Source organism: Terrapene carolina, unplaced genomic scaffold, assembly GCF_002925995.2.
Source record: "Terrapene carolina triunguis isolate 2854851 unplaced genomic scaffold, T_m_triunguis-2.0 Scaffold558, whole genome shotgun sequence".
In the NCBI taxonomy this organism is placed as follows: Eukaryota; Metazoa; Chordata; order Testudines; family Emydidae; genus Terrapene; species Terrapene triunguis.
This window is the reverse complement of record NW_020664909.1, coordinates 274,030-296,291: the sequence shown is the minus strand read 5'-3', so window position 1 is coordinate 296,291 and position 22,262 is coordinate 274,030. Positions and strand designations below refer to the sequence as shown.

The 22,262-nt window shown below is 45.9% G+C and overlaps 1 protein-coding gene across 1 annotated transcript; it reads left to right on the top strand.

The window, feature by feature from the left end:
- Positions 1-2,754: 2,754 nt before the first annotated feature.
- On the top strand, positions 2,755-22,185 carry ATP1B1 (ATPase Na+/K+ transporting subunit beta 1). The gene is made up of 6 exons (XM_024218162.2): positions 2,755-2,930; positions 7,804-7,932; positions 17,627-17,782; positions 19,509-19,693; positions 20,582-20,662; positions 21,853-22,185. The coding sequence occupies exons 1-6, from the start codon at positions 2,831-2,833 to the stop codon at positions 22,117-22,119; spliced, it is 918 nt and encodes a 305-aa protein (XP_024073930.1). The 5' UTR covers positions 2,755-2,830; the 3' UTR covers positions 22,120-22,185.
- The last annotated feature ends 77 nt before the right edge of the window (positions 22,186-22,262 follow it).

Below are 22,262 nucleotides of genomic sequence, written 5' to 3'. Positions count from 1 at the left end.
ATTTTTAATGACATGTTTAATTTTGATACTCTTCCCTTTCCCCTCCCCCCCCCCACGGCATCACTAGAGGGCAGAGTTAAAGTTGGTTGGAGCAGGTGTGGGTGCTAGGTTATTGAGGCAACATATGAAGCACAGAATGCTGACTTGAGACTCTGGGGCCCTGTGTCCTGTATCTGGGTCGGCCATTGGGTGAGTCACTTCACCTTTTTGTGCCTTTGTTTCCCCATCTATAAAATGGCCACAATGATACTGACCTCCTTTGTAAAGCATTTTGAGGCCTAAGGAGGAAAAGCTTGTATATAGAGCTAAGTGGTGGTGTTAGCTATCCGTAATACAGTAAAGGAGTGAGTATCCAGAGTGATGGGCCAGAAGTTAATGCTTAGGTTTTGGTGGGGGGCCTGGCAATATTGAGTACAGGGCCAATTACTAAGGGAAGATAGGTGTGGTGGTGTTCAGTAAATGGTGGGGTAGGCTACGGGTGAGCCAATGGTTATTGCTGGGCATGGATAGACAGGGTGACTGGCCTAGAATTGGGGTATGGGCAGTGATTGCTGGCCCTCACCTGCTCCATAGTGGTGGTTCTCTGTGAGGTATTGATTCAGTCTCAGCTTACAAGGACCCAGCAAGCTGTGATATGGCTTTGAAAAACAAACAAATCTAGTCAGTAGTTGTGGGCAGTTCATTCTTCTCCCTGGCTGTGCTTAGTTTGACCATGTGCTCTCCAGTGTCCCTGAGGGGGAAGAAAGAGGAAAATAGTGCATATGTTCCTGAAGGTCAGACTGGGAGGAAATACTCTGGCCTGGTCCTTGTTGCTTGCTCACTCGCCTCAGATGGTATCCCCTCCCCCAATCTCTTCCTGATCACTACCACCCATTGGTCTGGTCTGTTCATTGCAGACTCTACCCCCTGTAGGGTGACCAGATGTCCTGATTTTTATAGGGACAGTACTGATTTTTGGGTCTTTTACTTATATAGGCTCCTATTACCCCCCACCCCACCCCGATTTTTCACATTTGCTGTCTGGTCAACCTAACCCCCTGCCATACCTACCATCCTGTTGCAGACATTGTAGCTGGCACAGCCCCTTTCTCTCCCCCACCCCCAAAGCAGGGACCCATCCCTGCCCAGGGGCAGGCTCTGCCTTTCTCCTCCTAACAGGTGTTCCCAGCACAAACAGCATGGGGCATGTTATTTGCATTAAATATGCAATAGCTGTGTTTACCCTTGAGTGAGCTGGAGTGCAGTGAGATTTTTAGAATGGAGGGTAGGAAAGACAGATGGGAGGAGAAACCGAGAAAGGTACCCAGTGTATCTTTGCTCTACTATACACTCTACTCAGCAGCAGGGCTGCTGCAGAAGTAGAGGCTCATGCAGCAGAGGCTGCATAGCAAAGAGAAAATGATTTTAAAGGGTGAGGCATTTTTCCTCCTGGTGTCAGCAGATACACCCCTCTTTGGCCTTCTCCTAAACCCAGACCAGCCTGCAGCTGCTGCCAGAGATGAAGGATGCCCACTATGTTGTCGCCCCCCACCTCTCATGAGTCATAACTTAAATACCCCAGTGCCAGGCACCATATAAAACCCTAAGCCTAGGAGTTCCTGGCTTAGATTCAGGGGGTAGGACCCTTTTCTCATTCCAGCTGAGTGGGCTGCTATCCTGTGTTTGCATATTCATGGAAAGGGGGATTCCCAGGGCCGGGGAGGGAAGTGGATGCAAGGAAGGAACTTCTGGGGGGCGGTACTTTTGTGTGGTAGCTGTGGGCAGCCAGCAGGTGGGAGCCAAAGGTTTGCAAGAATGCTTTGGAGGCATGTGGGGCCCAAAGAAGGGGCGGAGGGGGCTCAGGCACTATTAGCCCATGGCAGAATTAGCTGCTGTCAAGTTTATGGATGGTGGTGCTGGGGGAGGTGTGGAAATGGCAGGAAAGGCATTTCTCCCTCTCCCTTCCCCCTTCGCAGCGAAGCTCCCGTCTGCAGTTGGACACGCCCTTGACCCCTTATCCTTCTCCCCAGCTCCTCCTCCTCCCCCTTTACGTACGAGGGCTCAGGTGTGCGGCTGGCGCCAGCCCTCCCCGTCTCAGGCCTCCGCCTCCCTTTGTCTAGCAGCTTGTGCCAAGCCGCCTCCTTAAATGGCCCTCACCCTGCTCTGATCTCTCACCCCCCTCCCCTTTCCCTGCGGGCCTCAGGGCTGCAGCCACACCCCGCCTCGCTGAGCTGCAGGGGCCCCCGAGCGCTTTCTCTCCCCGCCCCCATCGCCTTCCCCGGCGCCCGCAGGGCTCAGCCTGGCGGCTACTCGAGCCACCGCTCCCCCCGCCCTGCGCAGCTCTGGCCCGGAGCCCCCTGCCCCGCCCCCCGCCATTCAGGTGGGGTCTCCCCTAGCGCCCTGTCTCCCTTGCAGGTGCGCGCGGGGGGAGGCTACAACCCGAGACGCCTTGCAGCTCAGCCACGTGCTTCCCCCCCCCCGCCCTCCAAGCCACGCCCCCACCCCAAATCCCGCTTTCATTGGCTGCCGGCGTTCGGTGGGCGGAGTCGGCTCCCGGGAGCCGGGCAATATAGCACGCTGCGGTGCCCGGCTCTAGCCGAGCCTATGTCCCTGGCCAGTGCGGTTCTGTGAGCGGCCCCTCGCTGTGCCTGGGAGCCGGCGGCCCGTCTGCGTCCCACCTGCCCCGCGGCCAGGACCGGCCCGCAGCCCTCCCGCCTGCAAAGCAGCCGCTGCCGGGGCGTGCGCGGGAACCTGCTGGCAGGCAGCCCCCCCCCCCCCAGCTCTGCTCTAAGGGGGCGACGAGGATTTTCCCGTGTCACCTCTGCGCCCAGGCGGGGCCGATCCCTCTCTCATGGCTCGCGGCAAAGCGAAGGAAGGCGATGGCAACTGGAAGAAATTCATCTGGAACTCGGAGAAGAAGGAGTTTCTGGGCAGGACCGGCGGCAGCTGGTGTAAGTGCTTCCCTGAGCCGGTCTCCGTGTGCGCCAGCCCCTGCCGCAGCCCTGCCTCCTCCCCCGCACCCAGTGCGGGCTGCGTGTCTCGGGTGGTGCGTGGAAGGGGGCTGAGGGCCCCTGCTCCCGGCAGAGGCTAACGCGGACCCGCAATAACTCGAGCGAGAAAGGTGGCGAAAGGCGGGTGGGGGTGGGGGTGGGGGCAAGGAATTGATTCCCTTGTTCATTGTAATCGGTTTAGAGCAAACTAGAGACAATCCCTCTCGCATCAGGATTAAAACAATACACCTCGAACTTTCTTCACTGGTCTTAAATGCTGCTTCGATGTTGATGATGATTTAAAAAAAAAAAAAACACCCCAGACTTGATTACGCTGGTGTGGATTTAATTTCTGGCTCCTTACGGTGTTACCTTGAGCTGTTAGCTGATTTTTGGGCGGCTGGTTTCCTTCCTTTCGGGAAGGGATGCTGTGTCGCCCTGGGAGATAAAAGTGCTTATTGTTCCAGGCGGAAAGCGATTGTGTGTGTGGTGTCTGATGTAGAGGAGGAACCTTGCCTCGTCTTTTGGTCTTGTCCGTACCCGGTTGTTCAGCCTGTTGCCCAGATTTGTCAGCGATGTTTGAAATCTGAAAGGCCGAGCTCCTTCCTTGCTGGAGAAAGCTGCTTTGGTGTCTTTTTTTTTTTTCCTGCAAAAGGTCATGCTGAAGGGCACTGATGTAGTTAAATCTGAGTCGTGACTGCGGTAGGGGTGGGGTGGGCGGCTGTGAGCGCGGGGGCGAACAACCCTACACATACCTCTCGCTGTTTCCCACCATCCTCCTCTGCATCAGACCCTTTGTAGAGGAGCCAATGCGGCTGGCATGGTGTCTTTGGAGGAGGGCAAATTGTGGAGAGAGCCAGGAGAAGGGCCTCTGTTTAAAAGTGTTACAGGGATGGCCTCTGAAATTGGTGTAGAGGCTTTTCTGTTACAAAGAGAGACCCTCTGGAATCCAGCAAGCTCGGTGGGGCTGCTTGGCTGGGGAAGCAAAGGGTTAATAATGCATCAGAGCTCAAGGTTAGTCAAGGTGACACCTCAAAGCAGGAGGTAACCGGAGGCACTGGGCGCTCTGGGCAAGGCCATCCAGTGGTAGGACATTTTAGGGTTTGGTTTTCCTGAATGTGTTGATGGTCCTCTTGGGTTTTATGTATGTTTTCCCCTCCTGTCTCTATTTGGAGGAATAACCTGCCTGAGCTCCTGGGAGAGAGGAAAGGGCTGGGTGGGAAGGAAGCAGGGGAGACTCGGGAATGAGCAAGTCCTTCAAGCCAGTCTCCTAGCAACTAAATATAACTTGAGTGAGACCATGAGGTGCACAATGGCTCAAATCCATAGCCGCCTCCTTCCCTTCTCCCTGGTGTGGTTCTCCCCACTCCTCCTCCTAAGTCAGAGGCCAGAAGGACCCCCACTTCTAGGTGCATCACAGCCTGCATTGCACTAACCAGATAGATACAAGGGGCATTGTGAAGATCCTAGGGCATCACTTCCCAGTTCTTCCTCTCTCCATCTTTTTGGCTCCTCTCTCTCCCACTCTCTCTGTTCTCTATACAGTGCAGCCGTTATCTATTTCCTTTGGATTCTAATAGTCTGCAAGCTCTAGTTCACTTTGAGTTGACCCTGGAGGAAAGCGGCTCCAGTTCTGTACAATAAAACAAACACGAAATGCGCAGTGATCTATAATTTGAGAAATGGGGTGTCTGGTTCCAGCTTGACCTAGCATGTGGCTGTTAGTCACTGTGTTTCTTCTCCCCCACCTCCCAGTCAAAGTTACAAAAAGATACTGTTAAAATATTTCAGTTCGCTGATTTTTTTTCTTTCTTTTAAACAACCAAGCATCAAGGATGGCGGTGACGCCTCTTTTGTCTTAAACAAGAAATGCATCTCTCAGAACTGAAGCGCTAGGCATGGTTGTCCTTGGGGAGAGGGCATTTTGCCCTTGGGCTCATTTTCACCTAGCTGGGTTTTAACCAGCAAACCTGGGCTCAGCTTATGAATTGTGAAACTGTAGAATTGGACAGACTTTTTATACATCCTTTCTGTTCTTCCTTTTTTTGGGGAGTGGGGTGGGTGGTTAAAGGAAGCTGAGTTTACATCAGAACTTGGGAAACCAATGGTTTTTACACTACCTCATATAGCTGTATAAGCAAGAAGTATCACGTATAATGTACTGATTACATATTGTACTATTACAAATAGTACTTGGAAAGTTGTCTATTTATATATGAATTTTAAAAGCCTTAGTCAGTCTTACAGTTGCTGCCAACCAAAGCTGGCCTGCCACCCTCATTGTTGAAGTCAGCCCCTGTTGACTGATCAACCGGATGTGGAGTTGCCATCTTTAGATTTGGCAGGCAGAAGCATTAGGACATACTACAGGAGGCTCTCACTATATATTTATGCGTGAGCAGAGAATTTAAATAGTTTTCTGGTGTGTTTTTTTTTTTTTAATAGCACCATGAATCTGTGTGGGGCTTTACAGATTTGTAGAATGTGCTCCCTGCCACAAAGAACTTGTACCTAAATATCTAGGGCTAGATCCCCATTGGTGTAGCTCCCTTAAAGTCAGCCAAAGTCTGACAAGTATACATCAGCTGAGAGTCTGGCCTATGTATTACACACCAACCTGTAGCAGGCACCTGTTTCTCATGTAAGCCCTTGTGCTTTGTCAGTGGATTTGCTGGATATTTTCTATAACCCAGGCTGTGTACCTTGTAGATGTCTTTTTACGCTGTTTAATGTATCTCCCAACCAGGATGTTGTCAATGCTACCTCCTGGTACTGCCCATTTGATGTGATTCCAAAAAAAAAAAAAAAAAAAAATCAAAGGCAGCAAGCACATTGCAGACAGCAGCACTCTTGTTTGGTGTATTACAACAGCACCTCCTTTGACTGGTCTGGAAAAAATTTCCAAATCTCTCGTGACATCACAACCATTTGCCTAGAGCTGCCTGGATACCAAAGAGTGTGATTAACTCTGAGAGTGCCAAAACATAATGCTGCTGAGTTTAACTTCATGAACTTCCTGCTACCCCACCCCAGTGGGGAAGGAGGAAGTTTGAGGACAAGGCCTAACTATCTTAGTTTTTAGCATTGTCTGTCCCTCCCATTCCTGCTGCTCTTTCTTTGAAAGACTGAAAATAATTAAAGCCAAGGAGAAGAGAATTGTATTTGAATTGGGCTGCTTTTCTATGGTAATTGAGCACAGGAAGAAAGCTTTCTTCTCTTGCACATTCTGTCCTTCCCTTCCCCCACATCTAGTCTTACTCCAGACGTTCAGAGAGTCTTTGTTTTAGGGCTTGTCTACACTTGCACTTTACAGCGGTGCAACTTTCTCACTGGGGTGTGTGGAATCCTCCCACCCACCCCCCCAGCACTGCAAGTTTCAGTGCTGTAAAGTGGCAGTGTAGACAGTGCACCAGTGCTGGGAGCTATTCCTCTCATGGAGTTGGTGGGGTGTGTTTTTTTTTTTTTTTATAGCGCTATGCCTGACTACACAAGCCACAGTGCTGCAACCTGGCTTAAAGTGACATCAGTTTAGAGCATTCTGAAGTCAAATACATCTCTTCTTAAATCATCTGTTGCCTCTAATTCTAGTTCACTTGCTTGTGCTTGTTACTGTTCCCTTAATTAGCATATAGTTGCTTGGCATGGGCTGGTTTATCCTTCCTGTAGGCTGCCTGGTGATGCCTAGTACAGCATGTTACTATGCAGTTAATCATCTGAGATAATCCTTGTAAACCAGTAACTGATATCCAGATTCTGAGTAGTGTTGTGTTCCTTTTTATTTTCTTATGTGCTTATTTCAGTCCCCCTTTTCCTTTAAATCAAAAATCTGGTTATATAATTGGCTGCTTCAGCTGGATGATGTGGTAATGCTATGTGGTTTTTATCTTACGCGCATTTAACATGCGCGAATTCAGCTTTACGCGGTAAAACAAAACAAAAAGAAAAATAACAATTTAAATACTGTTCCTGTAGTGCGTGCGATTCCGCCCGCCATTACGCTCAATGTAATTTTGACTATATGTGGTTTTCGCTTTACGCGCTGACCACGGAAGGTAACCCCAGTGTAAGATGACAGACCCGTATATAGGAATTGTCAAACTACAGTCATACAGAGGTGGCTTTCAGCACCTAGAATCAACTAGACAATAGCCAATATGAAGCCTAATTTTGCTTCTAGCAACCTCTTATTGACTTTCATGTGTGGAATTAGGTCCACAGTTGAAGATTAGGGTTGTCAAAGGATACTAAAAGAATTAGGCACCCAACTCCTGGTGGAATTCAGTTGGATTTGAACTGCTAATTCCTTTGGAATTTCCAGCTCCAAGGCTCAATGCTAGTGAGGGGCTGATGTCCGTGGGCATTGTGGAAGTGCTGAGCATCCTAAGGACAGGCACTTTAAGGATGTCCTTACTACCACGCAAGCTTGCTCAAGCTTCACTGAAAATCAGTCGCTTATAATGCAGCACAGAGTGATATTTCCTGGTGGATCCAGTAACAAGTCACAAGTTTTAACCTTCACGTGTCTTTTAAATTAAAAAGTTGGCTCATCACATTCTAACATTAAATACTATGTGACTAAAATCAGAAAATTGCTTTGTGTTTGTACAGCGCCTAGCACAGTAGGGCCCCGGTCCATGACTAGGACATCCAGACACTACTGTGATACAAATAAGTCTGTCACTTGCCAACTGTTGTAACCAAGCTCAGTCCTCTTGGGCAATTTCAGTGTCACACTTAAACATGCTGGGTTTTCCTTCAGTGCTTGAAAAGGATGAAGTTTTGTGCTGAAACATGGCTGCGTCAAGGGCTTGATTGTTTCTCTGTTCTCTTGCAGTTAAGATCCTTCTCTTCTACCTGATCTTCTATGGCTGCCTGGCAGGCATATTCATTGGGACCATTCAAGTGATGTTGCTCACTATCAGTGAATTTGAACCCAAATATCAGGATCGAGTGGCACCCCCAGGTAATTTAAATAACAGGCCCATGCCTGACTGTGCAAATCATTTCAAGAACAATCATTTTATTACTCACCTGGGAGTGATGATGGAATAGTATTCCATTGCTGTGGCACGTCTAAAACGAACTGGTGCCTTATCATGAATATCAGTCAAGCATGTCTAAAAGTGGTGGGTATGTTCTCAACCTATGTTTACAGCATTGTTTTTTTTGCTGTTGAGTCTTAATGAGAATTAAATGTTGCATCAGCTATAACATTTGCTGAAGTGAGAGAGATCTGCGTGTGCATGATTGGTTTTATATTAAAACAAATTAATGGAATGTGGTTTAGATGTTACCGTAGGTAAGCGGGTGGAGTGCGGCTGTCAGGACTCCTGGGTTCTATTTTCATCTCTGCCACCTGATATCCAGTGGTGACCACGGACAATTTGGGAAATAATACCAATATCTGAGTCTTTAGACACTTATATAACTAATGCTCATAGTGTCTTGGAAATTTTGGGGAGGAAAAGGGGTGTGTGTGTGTGTGTGTGTGTGTGTGTGTCAGAGATATACATGTATGCATTTGGTGTTCTCTTGTTTGAATGAACGGTAGCAAATGAACAGCCTGCCTGTACTGGATGAAATACAGCAGCAGTTTAAAGAGAGAGAGATCAATTAGGCAGCATCGCTGAACAGTTTGCATGAGGTAAAAGCAGAGACAATGCCTTGGCAATGCAGCAGATTCCCGGCTTTGTCATATCCAGTCTGTTATGCTGTCTGGCTCTTGCTAAAAGTCAGTGACTGGTAGGCCATGAGAGTGTAGGGGGAGGAGTCTTGCAACTGCTGCTTTCCCACATTACAAATGACCTTGAGGCTGCTTGGCATTGGGGATGGTAACGATTTGTCTCTGTCTCTCTGTCTCTCACCGCTTGCTCTGAAAAACAGCTCAGAAGCTTTTAATAACAGTGGTATTTAAGTGACAATTGTGAGGCTCTGGTGTCAGAGAGCATGCTGCAGCCCCACCAGGGGGTTAGCAGTGCAGTAGTAAACTGTGTGGCTAAGCTATATTCCAGCTAAGCAAGGACTATTATTCTAGCCAAGGGGTGCATGTACCCCGAGGTCTTCCAGGAGGTACTTCAACTCCTCTAGATATTTGCCTAGTTTTACAACAGGCTACCTAAAAAGCACTAGCAAAGTCGGTATGAACTCAAATTTCATACAGACTGACTTGTTTATACTGCTCTATATACTACACACTGAAATGTAAGTACAATATTTATATTCCAATTGATTTATTTTATAATTGTGTGGTAAAAATGAGACAGTCAGCAATTTCTCAGTAACAATGTGCTGTGACACTTCTATATTTTTATGTCTGATTTTTGTAAGGAAGTAGTTTAAGTGAGGTGAAACTTGGGGCAAGACAAATCAGACCCCTGAAAGGGGTACAGTAGTCTGGAAAGGTTGAGAGCTACTGTTCTAGCCTATACAATATCACTCCAAGCAAAAATCAAAAGGCAGATCTTCCAGAAGCCTCACCACCAACATTTTAAAGGAAGTTGTTTCCAAAGGATGAAACTTGGAACAAACTGTATTTTTATGATGCTTCAGAAGGGGTAAATGTTGCCCCAGGTGCTGAAACATTGGCCTGAACCCATCTGGCTTTGACACTAGCAAGAGAGAACTGATTGCTTTGGTCAACATCAGCAGCACTTTTTGGGGGGGGGGGGGTAGGACACTAGAGAGGAAAATGGATAGTCTAGCATTAAGCATGGCTACTTGTATAATTTAAGAGAGCAGGCACTACATACCATATGCATTAGTTTTGGTGGAGCAACCTGCTTTTAAAGAAGAAAAATGTTTGCCCCATGAAACTACACTACATGGAAAAATACAAGGTGGAGAAATTTTGATGTGCAGAGAGTTTGATTTTCAGGTTACGTCCATATTGACTTGCTGCACAGTCTGATATCACATGATCTACTTGTTGTAGCTAAACTTTTGTCAGTGTCTTCACTTTAATAGTAATTTTGGAGGTTTACCTCTGAGTTGAGATTAACTGTGAGCTGAAATTTTTTCATAAAACCTTAATCTGTAGAGCATTGATTAGTTTTTAAAAATGTTGACTGGATGTTGCACAAATTGACCTTCGAAAATAAAATAATTGGAAGGTGGGTTGGTTTCAAGACACCATTTTAATGTGTCATTAAAAATAAATCTTCTTTTATTTCTATAAACACAAAGGTTGCAGGCATTGATTTTTCTGAAGACTTGGGAATTTGAGCATGCAGGCTAGACTCCCTGGGCATGCAGTGGGACCAACATGACAACACTTTTTTTTTTACAGTCAAAATGGACTATCCTATAAATCTGTATTCCTTCCTTCCCACCCCCTATTATGGGTGTTTCAAGCCCAAGACTTTTAACCCATTCAGTGCACTAGTGTCAAAGACCCTGAATTTGGGGCAAGCATCCTTCTGGCTCTTGGAACCAGTTGATATTTGCTCTTCCTTGACTGGACAGTAGAGGTCACTTGCACATTGGTAGGGGGTGAATGTTCCTATGCCTGAAGCCTTTCCATCCTCATGCAAGCCCAGAAATAAAGTGGTAGCTCTCCGCCTCAGACCTCATCAAAACATGATGCAGTAGCCACTAGTTTGGCCTCTGAATATACCTTTTCAGTTATGGAAGTGAGCGCTTATATCACATCAACTTTGTAAAATGGCCATGAAAGTTGACCAGCCCAGGCACAAAATCTCACTGGATCTTATCACAGTGGTGATGAATAAAATGTACCCCTGTCAAACAGGAATGTGAACAATATGTATTAGAGAGAGGGAGAATAGAAAACATAAATTGCCTCTCACTGGAACCACTGCAGACTATTGGCTACATAAAATACAAATCAGTATGTGAACAGCAGGTGCCCAGGAGTTTTTATGGTGTATGTGGGGAAAGTGATACAAAGTGACAGGGTCCCAGCAACTTTAACTATTAAATGTACTGGTAATCCAGGAATGACAGGGTTGCAGGACCGGGAGCTAGAAAAACTAGACTTCTATCGCAGTCTCTGGCTGTGACCCCTTAGGCAAATCACTTAACCCCTTTGTGCCATTTTACAGATTGGGGAGGGGAGAATAAAACTTGTCCTTCTAAAGCACTTAAGATCTTCAGAAGAAAATGCTATATAAATGCTGTGCATTAGCCTCATTGCTCTGTAAAAATGCTATTGCTGTTATGAAATCAGAAGTCATGCTGCCATTTACTGGGTGATATTGACGTGGGTATAGCTCAGTTTCTTTACCAGATGGCATTAATATGCTAATTACTGCATGCATTTAACACAACAGGGATATTATGCTCACTCGAAGGCTAAATTACAATTTTGTACCTCTCCATAAAATACTGCTTTTCTTGGGGGTTGTGGTGGAATCAAAGGCATTCAAATGTCCAACATTGCAGCTACAGCAAACGCTGATTGACTTTAAAAGTACAACAAGAAAAATGTATATGGAATTCTAAGCCCTATTTAAGCGCGGTATTTGGGTAGAAATTCTGATATCATCTGTATGATGGAATAGAACGTTTTGTCTTAAACCTCAGTGTAGTATGCTGTAAAAATAGCAATTTGGCCGTGTATTTCTGTTCTTGCTGTTTGATCTTGGCTGCAGGGGGCTGGGGTGGGGGCGAAGGCCACTCCACACCTCACAGAGAAAAGACCCTCTTCAGAAACTGTGGCAGAAAGGACTCTTCTGTCAGATCATAGTGTTTAAAAATGGCTCCTGCCCCTTTAAAAATGGCTCCCTCCTGTGCCTGTGAGGTGGTGTAATGGAAAAGGCTGTTCTGGTCCATAGTGACTGATTGGCTCACTTAGCTTACGTAGCAGCAGTGAATGAAATAGAAGTCAGTATATTTTAGCTGGTGAGGCTGCAACTGTCCTGGGGACAACTCTCTGCAGGAGGCAAGTAACATCTTCTCCCTCTGTCTCTCACCTCTTACAGAGTGGAATCCGTGAAGCCCAAACTGCAGAGGGCACCTGGTCGCTCAGCCATGCAGATATCATTATATGTTGAGGAAGTGCACGCATTTTCCTCAGAGGGGGTGGCTAGAAGACTGGAGTGACACCAGCACATCAGGGTTTTAAATTAGTTCTATCTTGGTGTGGGGTTTTTTTTTTTTTTTTTTTAAGCTTACTAAACTAACAGGACCTTGAGGGTGGTAGCTTGCTCAGAATGACTGTAGGACTGTCTTGTGAATCTGTGTATGCCACATCCATCTGCACTTAAAAATGTGCCCTCTAAAGCCCTGGATTGTCTTTAACTGGAAATAGCACAGAATTATGAACACTCTTGCAGCCAAAGTTCCTCATTTAAAGCCTTATTTCCAAACTACTACGTTTCCTTCTTGAGTTGTTCTGCTGGGGAAAGGCCGGCACTTTAGACATGCTGCTTTTCTTCCCTTGCCCTTAATTTTGCTTCCCATCCCAGGTGTGCACACTGATCTCTTGCAGGGATGTTCATGAGGGCTGGGCTGCTGGCCATGCTGCCCACTCTTTAAGAGGATTGAAGTATTTATTTTGAGTGGTTGTAGGTTTGCAAAAATTAGAGGGATGGCACACAAAGTGGGAAATGGTAAGTCTTAAGTTTGGGCCTCAACATTGTGTCAGTAACAGGGGTGAGGTGTGGGGGAGGGGAAAACCAGTGACTTAAATAATCCTCCCATTATCCCTGTGAAAATTAACAGTGGTATTCCTATTCCTCAAATAGGTAAAATGAGGCACAAGAGAGATTAAGGTCCCAAGTGACAAAAGCACATAAGCTTGTGTTTAAGGAGAAGCATGTGCGTAAGTGCTAATGAAATGAATGTTACGTAGGAATTTCTACTTCTGGGGGAAATTCTGCTCCAAATTTTTTTTTAAATTCTGCACACAATATTTTAAAATTCTGCAAATTGTATTTGTCAAAATAACACTATATAATTGTCAGTTTCAATTATTTTGGTAATTTATTTCAAAATACCTGTAAGCAAGCATGTCTGTAAAAATACAGATGCGCGTGCGCGCACACACACACACACACACACACACACACACACACACACACACACACACACACACACACACACTCACTCTCTCTCACACTCTCCCCCAGGAGTAGAGAGTTACAGAAACCCTACGACAACCCAGTTCCTGTTTCTCTGCCCCTTACCCCTCCCAGAGCCCAGCTGGGGGGCTAGATACTCTCACCTCCTATCCCCCCAGAGGCAAGGTGCAGGCCCTCCCTTCCCTCCCCCTCCCCCCCCCCAGACAATCACACCCCCTCCTCCCAGAGGCCAGCCTGGGGGGGGGGGGCCCTTGGCCAAGACACTCACACCCTCTTCCCCCCAGAGCCCAGGGATCTAGAGGGAGCAATAGCCTGATGCTTGGTCCCAGGCTTGCACGGGGTTTTCTGTGTGCCACTGCCTCCTTCCTTCAGAGTGTGCTGGGAACTAGAGCTGCTGGGAACCCTGCAGTTCCTGCCCCGGCCTTGTCTTCTGTTTGAACTGAGCTCTTCCGGGTCCATCGGCTCCTATTAGTAGCCAATATCTCTGCAGCCCATTTCTGTGGAGGGGAAAAGGGAAATTCTCCGCACACATTAAATTCTGCATTGCGCAGTGATGCAGAATTCCCCCAGGAGTAAAAATGTGCTTAAGTGCTTTGCTGAACTGGGGCCACAGGATGAGCCATTAGGAATAATTTCTGGTCTCCCATCCTATCCTCCCTAGTGTACTAGCCACTAGGTGCCCATTAAATATTGGACGTTGGACAGAAGAGCCAATGGTGTCTTTTTTGATGTAGGGCAGCAGCTCTCAACCATTCCAGACTACTGTGCCCCTTTCAGGAGTCTGATTTGTCTTGTGTACCTCACTTTAAAACCTCACCTTAAAAACCACTTGCTTACGAAATCCGACATGAAAAGACAGAAGTGTCATAGCACACTGTGTGACTGAGAAATTGCTTACTTTTATTTTTGCTATACAATTATAAAAATAAATAACTTGGAATATAAATATTGTGCTTACATTTCAATGTACAGTATATAGCACAGTATAAACAAGTTGTATGGGGAAATTTGGAGTTTGTACTGACTTCACTAGTTCTTTTTCTGTAGCCTGTTGTAAAACTAGGGAAATAGCTAGATGAGTTGATGTACCCCTGGAAGACCTCTGCGTACCCCCAGGGCTAGGCGTACCCCTGGTTGAGAACCACTGATGTAGGGCTTATAGGCTGCCCAATCTTATTCTCTTGGGGATTCTTCAGTGTGGGTGGTCAACAATGAAACACATACAACCATTTTTCTCATGTGTGTGGGTGTCTTGTGGTCAAAAGTGAGCTCAAATGGTGGGCTTGACTGACCACTAGCGTGCAGCTACATTGTCATCCCTTTGTTCAGTGGCTTTAGCTTCATATTGGGTGTGGGGGTTGCAGTGTGTCTTCTCTCTTCTTCCTTTCCTTTCCTTGCTTCAGCAGAAGATGTACAAAAGGGGGGGGGGGGCAGGACTTTGCTGTGAGTCATGTGCCCTAAATAAAATACATGGCTTAAATTGTCTAATGACAGACTGTAGCGTGTACTTTACGGCTTCTATACAAAGGCGTTTCACAATATTCTGTTATGCTTCATCTGTGTTCTCCGTTCCCTGGGTGGGGGGAGGAAGGGGCTGTGAGACTTTCTTCAAGCTTAAATCAGTTGAGAAGCTAATGGTGTTGCCTGAAGCCCACATACAGAGGGCCACCTTAAATAACTAGTGTTAACATTCACCAGCTGACAAGGAGGAGGACTGGGAGGGAGGGGGTTAAAAACTACTTGCTATCACACTATATTTAGCAATGAGGGTTTTGTGTGGCTAGCAAAGTTAAAGGTTCCTAGAAAACAAATGATTGTCAGGCTCTTGTACAAACAATTGTAATTTTGGTAGGATTTAATTCTGTTAGTGGGGAAGGTAATCTAGTTCTCAATTTGCAACAAAAACCCAGCCCAGGGAAAAATATATGAAAGGGAAAACTAAGAGAGAAGGTTAGAACTGCTTCCTGAAATAAAACTTGAAACCATGAGCTCTACTGATGGGTTGTCTAGCTATCTTTGGCTGCTGGGGGCTGCCCTCAGGGAAACAAAGCAAATCTTTGTCTCCTAGGTTACAAATTCCAACTTTGGGAGGGGGAGGGGACCCTAAGCAGTAGTACTCAACTGGCTTTGAAAGACCTGATAGAATTGTGAGCCCTATAGGCAGCTGAGTAGGTTCAGCCTGCACTGGAAGAAGTTGTTGTTGTTGGCAAAACATTTGTTTGAAAGTTGTCAAAGCAGATGCCACTCTGCTGCTGTGCTGTGCTCGCTAAAGCGAAGGCAACAGACTGAATGCAACCAGGACCCCTATTGATCGCACAGTTTGCGGCAGAGGCCACCGCAAAAGCAGCATGAACTCTAGTTCCCATTATTTTAAACTTCAGCATTAGTCACGCATCAAGGCATTCAATTAAAATGTGACCTGGACCTCATGCGAGTGCAAATATTTAATAGAGTTTTTTGTAATGACTAAGGGAATGGTTTTCCCTTCGACTGTATGGGTAACTTCCGTATATTTATTGCGTCTGCTCCCTACCCTTCTCCCTCCCCTCCCCGCCCCAAAATATCCTTGCCCCTTGGGTAATAGAGCAGAGCTGGTTATGGAATCCAGAATTCTGGCCCCCAAAGCAGTGTTCTAACCAAGGGATGATGTTCCCATTTACCCCATTCAATGAAATGTGTCTGACCAAAGAGGCAATCAGCGCTGTTTCTGTGCACAAAGCCCAGAAGAGATGAGTAAGGGGGAAAGCACAATGCTTTCTAGAGAGCACAGATAATGATTTGACTGTGCTCTGAGCTCATGTGAGTAAATTTCACTTGGTGGCTAGCCTAGTAATTCCTGCACAGCATAGGAGGGAGGTGAGGGTTTTAAAGTGCAGAGGCCATGTGGGGCTGGGTGGAGAAGTGTTCTGGATGCCTGGCTCATGTTCGATTCTGCCCCCACTTGCACATAGTGTAGGATCAGAGGGCAGACAGCTATGTGATCTTAGTGATGTTGCTGGGATCACAGCAGACTTGCAGCGTGGCATAGCCTAACTTCCAACTCAAGTGCTACAGTGGCACAGCTGGAGCTGTGCAGCTGCAGTGCTACAATGTTGTTGCTTCTGTCAACCTGGCTGCCTCTACACTGGGGGGTTGTTTCAACCTAACCTTGGTACTCAGGGTGCAAAGACTTCAAAGCCCTCAGCGACATAGCCAGGTTGATCTTATTTTTAAGTGTAAACCAATGCTTAGTAGTGAAACATTACCATTTAAAGCTTGTAAAAATGAAATTTCTACTTAACCAAAGAATGGAACCTTATCTGGTACAGATTTTCCTCCTGTGCTCCATCATTCATCATGGGAGGGAGATTTTGTCCTGATCTCAAAATAGATCTTCCCAGTTTGGTTTAATTCAAGGCTGGGGTACACATCCCTCTTCATGAATTAGTAGTGTGCCAGGGAAGGTGTGAAGCATTTTGAGCTGAGGTTTGAGAGCAGTTACACCCAGACCATTTTTTCTTGCTAGATGTGAGAGGACAATGATCAGTCGTCTTTGCTCTACCTCTCCTTCTGGGCCAGAGTTTCCGAAGGCCATAACCCAAAAGCCAAGTGTGCGTGTTTTTGAAAATGCACCCATCTATCTCCAGGCTTCTTGAAGGGCAGAAACAGAGTAGTGGGTTCTTCGGTTCCCTCAGATAGTATCTGAACTTTGGCCCATGTCTCCCTCTGTTAGCATAGAGGCACCCCCAAATCACTAGTTGCTTCTGAAAATCTTGGCTTTGGACTGCTAGCACTACTCACTAACCTGCCTTGTTTCCTAAGCCTGTGTTTTTCCTAGTGGATTCTAGGCATTTTCTTAGAACAATTCAAGGCTTGGAAGATGGTGAGGTTTCTATCTGCCAGAGCATTGTAACTATTAAGTAAAATTCTCAAAAGCACCTAAATGACACTGAAACACAGTGGGACTTGGCTTCTAGCTCATTTAGGCACTTTTGGAAACTTTACCCCATGTCTAGAATCCATTTGAGGTATCTCAGAGACTAGGACAACTCTGCTCCTCACTTACCTTAGGGCGCAGTTCAGGAAAGCACGTAAGCACATACTTACTTGGAATGCTTTCCTGAGGTGGAGTGTTTGGGAGGTGTCTTGAGCCAGCATGCTTGGGCCCTGCACCATCCGCTCTTGTTCGGCTGTACGCTAATCCCCATCAGGCTGCTTCCAGCCGCCATCTTGTACAATTGACCCAGGTCTGTGCTGGATTAGAGTGCCCACAACTGGTGGGGAAGTAACCGTGCTGGATTCAAATGAAGCCTTGGTCCGGTAGGCTGTGTACTGCATGTTGGAATGTTGAGAGTATATTTAAAAAAAACAAAACTTGTGCAGTGACCCAAAACACTGCCCCTGCCACTAATGTCGGGACAGTGTTTTGGGCCATTATTGGAAGCAATGACTGAGCTGTGTCTTAAGCACATCACCTCCAAGTGAGCTAAAATCTGGTTTGCGTTGGTTGTGCAGACTCTGAAATCTGAGTCGTGGCAGTTTCTAGAAGAACAGACTGTTTCATGCACTATACATGTTGCCTTGAAATCATGTGACTTTTGGGTGTTTGTTAATCTTTTTCCCCTTCTTGTCCCTTAGGACTGACAGTAATCCCCCGAGTACTAAAGACAGAAGTTTCCTTTCGTATTTCTGATCCTAAAACTTATGAAGAGTATGTGGCAGGCCTTAACAAATTCTTGAAGATCTACGACAGTGATCAACAAGACAACAGTATAGACTTTGACAATTGCCCTGGTAAGCAGACTCCTGGATATGAAGTTCTGACTGTTTTTTCACATAACGGGAGGCAGTATTAGCCACCCCTCTCCTAACTGCATCCATCAAGAATCAAGATAATACTGGCCATTGTTGATAGTGTTGGTATAAGCCCTGTAGAGCATCTTTCCTAGTGACTAACAGCATGATGATTAGCTTTAGACTCTCTCGGGTTAATTAGCTGGTCCTGAAGTCGCTCATGACTGCCTGTTGTCCAAGTAGAATGCATTAAGACAGTGAGCTTCGCTGTCCAACTCTGACAAGCTTATCGGTGGGATTGTGAAAAGCACTGAGCATTGGCCTTCCTCTGCTCCCATCAGAGACAATAGGGGTTTTACTGTTGTCTTCAGTAGGAGCAGAGTTAGGCCAGTGCTGAGCAAATTTGACAGTTCCACCCTATGTGCCCAAATCAAGTTAAGAATTCAAATCCTTGTTTCCAAAAGCTGTTAATGTGGGGAAGTGTCCCTTTCCATGGCCCCTGGGGTGTAATAACGAACTACAGATAGACACCGAAAGCACTGTTGAATCTCTTTGGACTGCCTTTCCTTCTCCACATGGTCTGAAGGTAAATCTGTATTCAAAGCATTTCTTCTAGACTTGCTCCTTCTCCTCTGCTCCAACAGACAGAGGAGAGGTCGTTACCAGAAGCCATTTAAATCATGACACCAGCCGAATATTTTCCTCCTAAGTAGAGACAAGTGTGTTGGCTGCTCTGGGTCTTGACCCAAACCAGATCACTGGGCTCAAATGCATAGAAAGTAGCCTTTCCAGTAACACTAGCCCACGCGTATTTGTTTCTGTAAGTCCAAAGGCCTAAAACTCCAGTCATTGTCTTTCCATTGACATAAATGGAACAGGTGTCAAATGATCAACAGATGGTCGGTAGGTTTGTTTTTGAAGTGGGCTTGAAATGCTTGTAAGTTTCAGATCCCCACCCTCTACCAGAACATCTCAATTACAGAATCCACACTTGTGTCCTTTGCAGTCTAATTTTTGGGGCCAGATCATGCAGCTGGTGTAAATCTACATAGTTCCATGGTTCATACATAGTTCAGTGGTATGCCAGTTTACACCTGCTGATCACCTCCCCCTCAGGTCGGAGCCAGAACGTTCCTTCCCTTCTGCAGTTGATGGCTTCAGCTAACACCTAAAGCATTGCTCTAAATGCATCTCCCTGTTCTGATTTAAGTGTGATATCAACTCGTGGAGAGAGCCCTGACTTTTGATCCTGACCACTTAAAGGGGGGGGAGGGGGGCGGCAGCTTTCTCCTTCTAATGTAATTCAGCAAAGCACCTATAATGGACTGCATGTAGTGTTGACTTGAAGGGAGATGTGTGTGTTGGAGGGAGAATACATTTCCGAGAATCTCTCCTGTGACCCAAAACATCACCAATAAAAATCAGAGAAGCAGCCCACACACACATCCATTCGAGGAAAAAGGCCCAGTAGAAAACCGACTTGCCATGATCCGTAGAGCATTTGTCACTGAATGGCTTGGTGCAGATCCATGAAGCCAGTCTGTAGAAGGTGGTGTCTGTCTCTGTTTTGATTACTACTAGACCTGGAAAAAAAAGGATTCCAATCCCAGGGAAATGCTCACAGGAGTTTTTTGCTTTTCTTTTCAAAGCTTTCAAGTGTGAGTTCATGCTGCATGTAAGTGTTTTGGCTTTTGCCTCTTCTCTCCCCTCCCTCCCTCCCCCACAGATGAACCTGGCGACTACATAAACCGAGGACCATTTAATAATGACCAAGGTCAGAAGAGAGTCTGCAGGTTCAGACGTGATTGGCTGGGAAACTGCTCCGGGATGCTTGATCCCAGCTATGGATACAAAGATGGAAAACCATGTGTTGTCGTCAAGCTCAACAGAGTTCTAGGCTTCAAACCAAAGGCAAGTGCTTCTTTTCCCTTCCTATTAATTTGGGGGAAGTGTTTTTATAGCAGGAGCAGAGGACTGGTCTTGGAAAAGCCATTTACTCTGGACTCTTGTCTGTAAAATGGAGATATTCATGTCTACCTTGCAGGGTAGACATGAGGCTTAAATTCCTGGAAAGTGCTGTAAGAGCCTTCAGTGATAGGTGCTATGGAAGCACGCTGCAAATCGAGTCTCTTGATAACATCACCTTGGTTCAGGACTGCCAGTTGCCTTCCCCAATTCAACCACTCAAGTTCCAGGCTGACTCTCTGGCACTGTACCTAGAAAGCAAATTCCCATGTGGGCTCTGTGCCATTCCTCCATTATGTGTGAATCATACGCTTTTCTAGACTACCTTTAGGAGATTTGCTTTGTCCTTTGACCACAAGCATTTATTGGGGGAGGGGTGTTCTCTCGGGCTGTCAAGCCTTATCTTTTACTAAATTCACTAACAGGAGGAGGAGGATGATGATTATTATTTTTTATTTTTTTTAAAGTCCCCTGAACTGCATCTACCCTGCTCCCCTCAGGAAGCTGTCTGTAGAGCTTCTCTTGGCAGATTCAGATGGCCACTTAACTTGCTCACAGTAATGACTGAAAATCATTGCCAACCTGAGCTGGCTTTGAAACTTTGACCTAGAAGCAAATCTGGCTCCTCCCAATGAATCTGCCAGTAGTTCACCTCCCTCCCCCACCCCCTGGGACTTTGACACACAAGGATGGGGCTACTTGTTGGCACAGTTCTGAACTTCAGGAAGACATGCTGGAAATTAATCAATGTGCGTGTTTTCAGTGGAGTTAGTCTGAAGAGCAGAGATTGTCCAGTGTGAAATGTAACACTTGCTTGTTCTGGGTTTCTTTTAGCCTCCAACAAATGACAGCCTCCCTCCTGAGATGATGGGAAAATACAATCCATATGTCCTCCCTGTTCATTGCTTTGCTAAGGTAAGTGGGAAAGAGTGTCCATGCCTTTCCTGACACGTGATCAGTCTCTCTTGTGAATCAAACTTCCTACAAAGTTAACTGTTGTAAATGTGTAATGAACTCAGGCCATCAAAGGGCAGAGCCAGCCAAAACCATAACCTACACCATACCAGTTTTGTATAAGCAGAGACTCAGGCTTCTAAGCCATGTCTGTGGGAGGACATATACATTCAGTGATGCTGTTTATTATCCAGGAGCTTCTTTCTCTGGCCCCAGTTCTTAGATTGGAGCAGATTGACTTTAAAAGGATATTTTAAAAAGTGAGCATGCTTCAATCCTGAGATAGGAGTCAAGTCTTGGTGCTCATTCACTCCTTGACCTTTCTGCTGACAAATGACCCCTCCCCACCCCCCCATTTCTTTTGATAAGGATATCTTCCCCTTAGGAACTGGATTGAGGCAACTCATTTCACAAAGGTCAGTGAACAATTAATGATGACTGAATGTTGTCATTGACCTGATCTCTGGGATGGGTGACCTAGAAATAAGTAAAAGGCACTCTTCTCCTCGCGCCCCACCCCCCCATCCTTTCAGCCATGTACTCCTCAAAAGCAAGGTCTCTTCCAAGTAGCAGTATCCTCTCCCCTGGGTAATTCATTTACTCAAGCAGGAATTTGTAGAGAATAATGCTAACTGAAAAAGGCAGATTATTTTTTGTTCAAATTTAAAATTTTTGGACAGATTTAAGCTGCCCAGAGGCACAGCAAGCTTTGTCAATTCTGGGGTCAGTTCTAAGAGGGAATAATTATTAGAATTCAGGATTTTCCTGTACCCTCTGCTGTAGATAACAATGAGTGGCCAGGGAACAATAATGCTGATCTTACCAAGCTGCTGGAAAACAACTTGAAGTTCTGTGGTGACATAATTTGAGTGTTTTTGTGGAACCTACTTCCCTAATAAAAGGTAAATAGGAAAAATCATCCTGGATTATGTCAATTGATTATTTAATTGCCCCCATTCTACTACTGTGCACCTGTCCTCAGGGATATTGAATTCGTTTGAATGAACGAAGATGACTTTATTGCACTATCCAGCACAGAAGTCACATGGTGATGGCTAAGTACGGTTCAGATAATTAGGTTGAATGGGTATACAGTGGTGGGAATATTTACAATGGGGCTTGTCCAAGTGATTTTTTTCCCCTCCCTTTAGAAAGAGGAAGACGTTGACAAAATCGGCACCATTGAATATTATGGGATGGCTGGCTATGCTGGCTTTCCTCTACAATATTATCCATACTATGGCAAGCTGCTTCAGCCAAAATATCTCCAGCCTCTCATGGCAGTGCAGTTCACTAACCTGACCTATGACACGGAAGTGCGTGTGGAATGCAAGGTCTACGGTGAGAACATCGGTTACAGTGACAAAGACCGTTTTCAGGGACGTTTTGAAGTGAAATTTGACATAAAGAGCAGCTGATCATAAGCACAATTTTCTTTTCTCCCCTCCTAGCCATTTAAAAAGTAAAAAAACAAAACAAAAAACCTACTAGTCTTGAACAAACTGTCATACGTATGGGACCTACACATAATCTATATGCTTTACACTAGCTTTCTGCATTA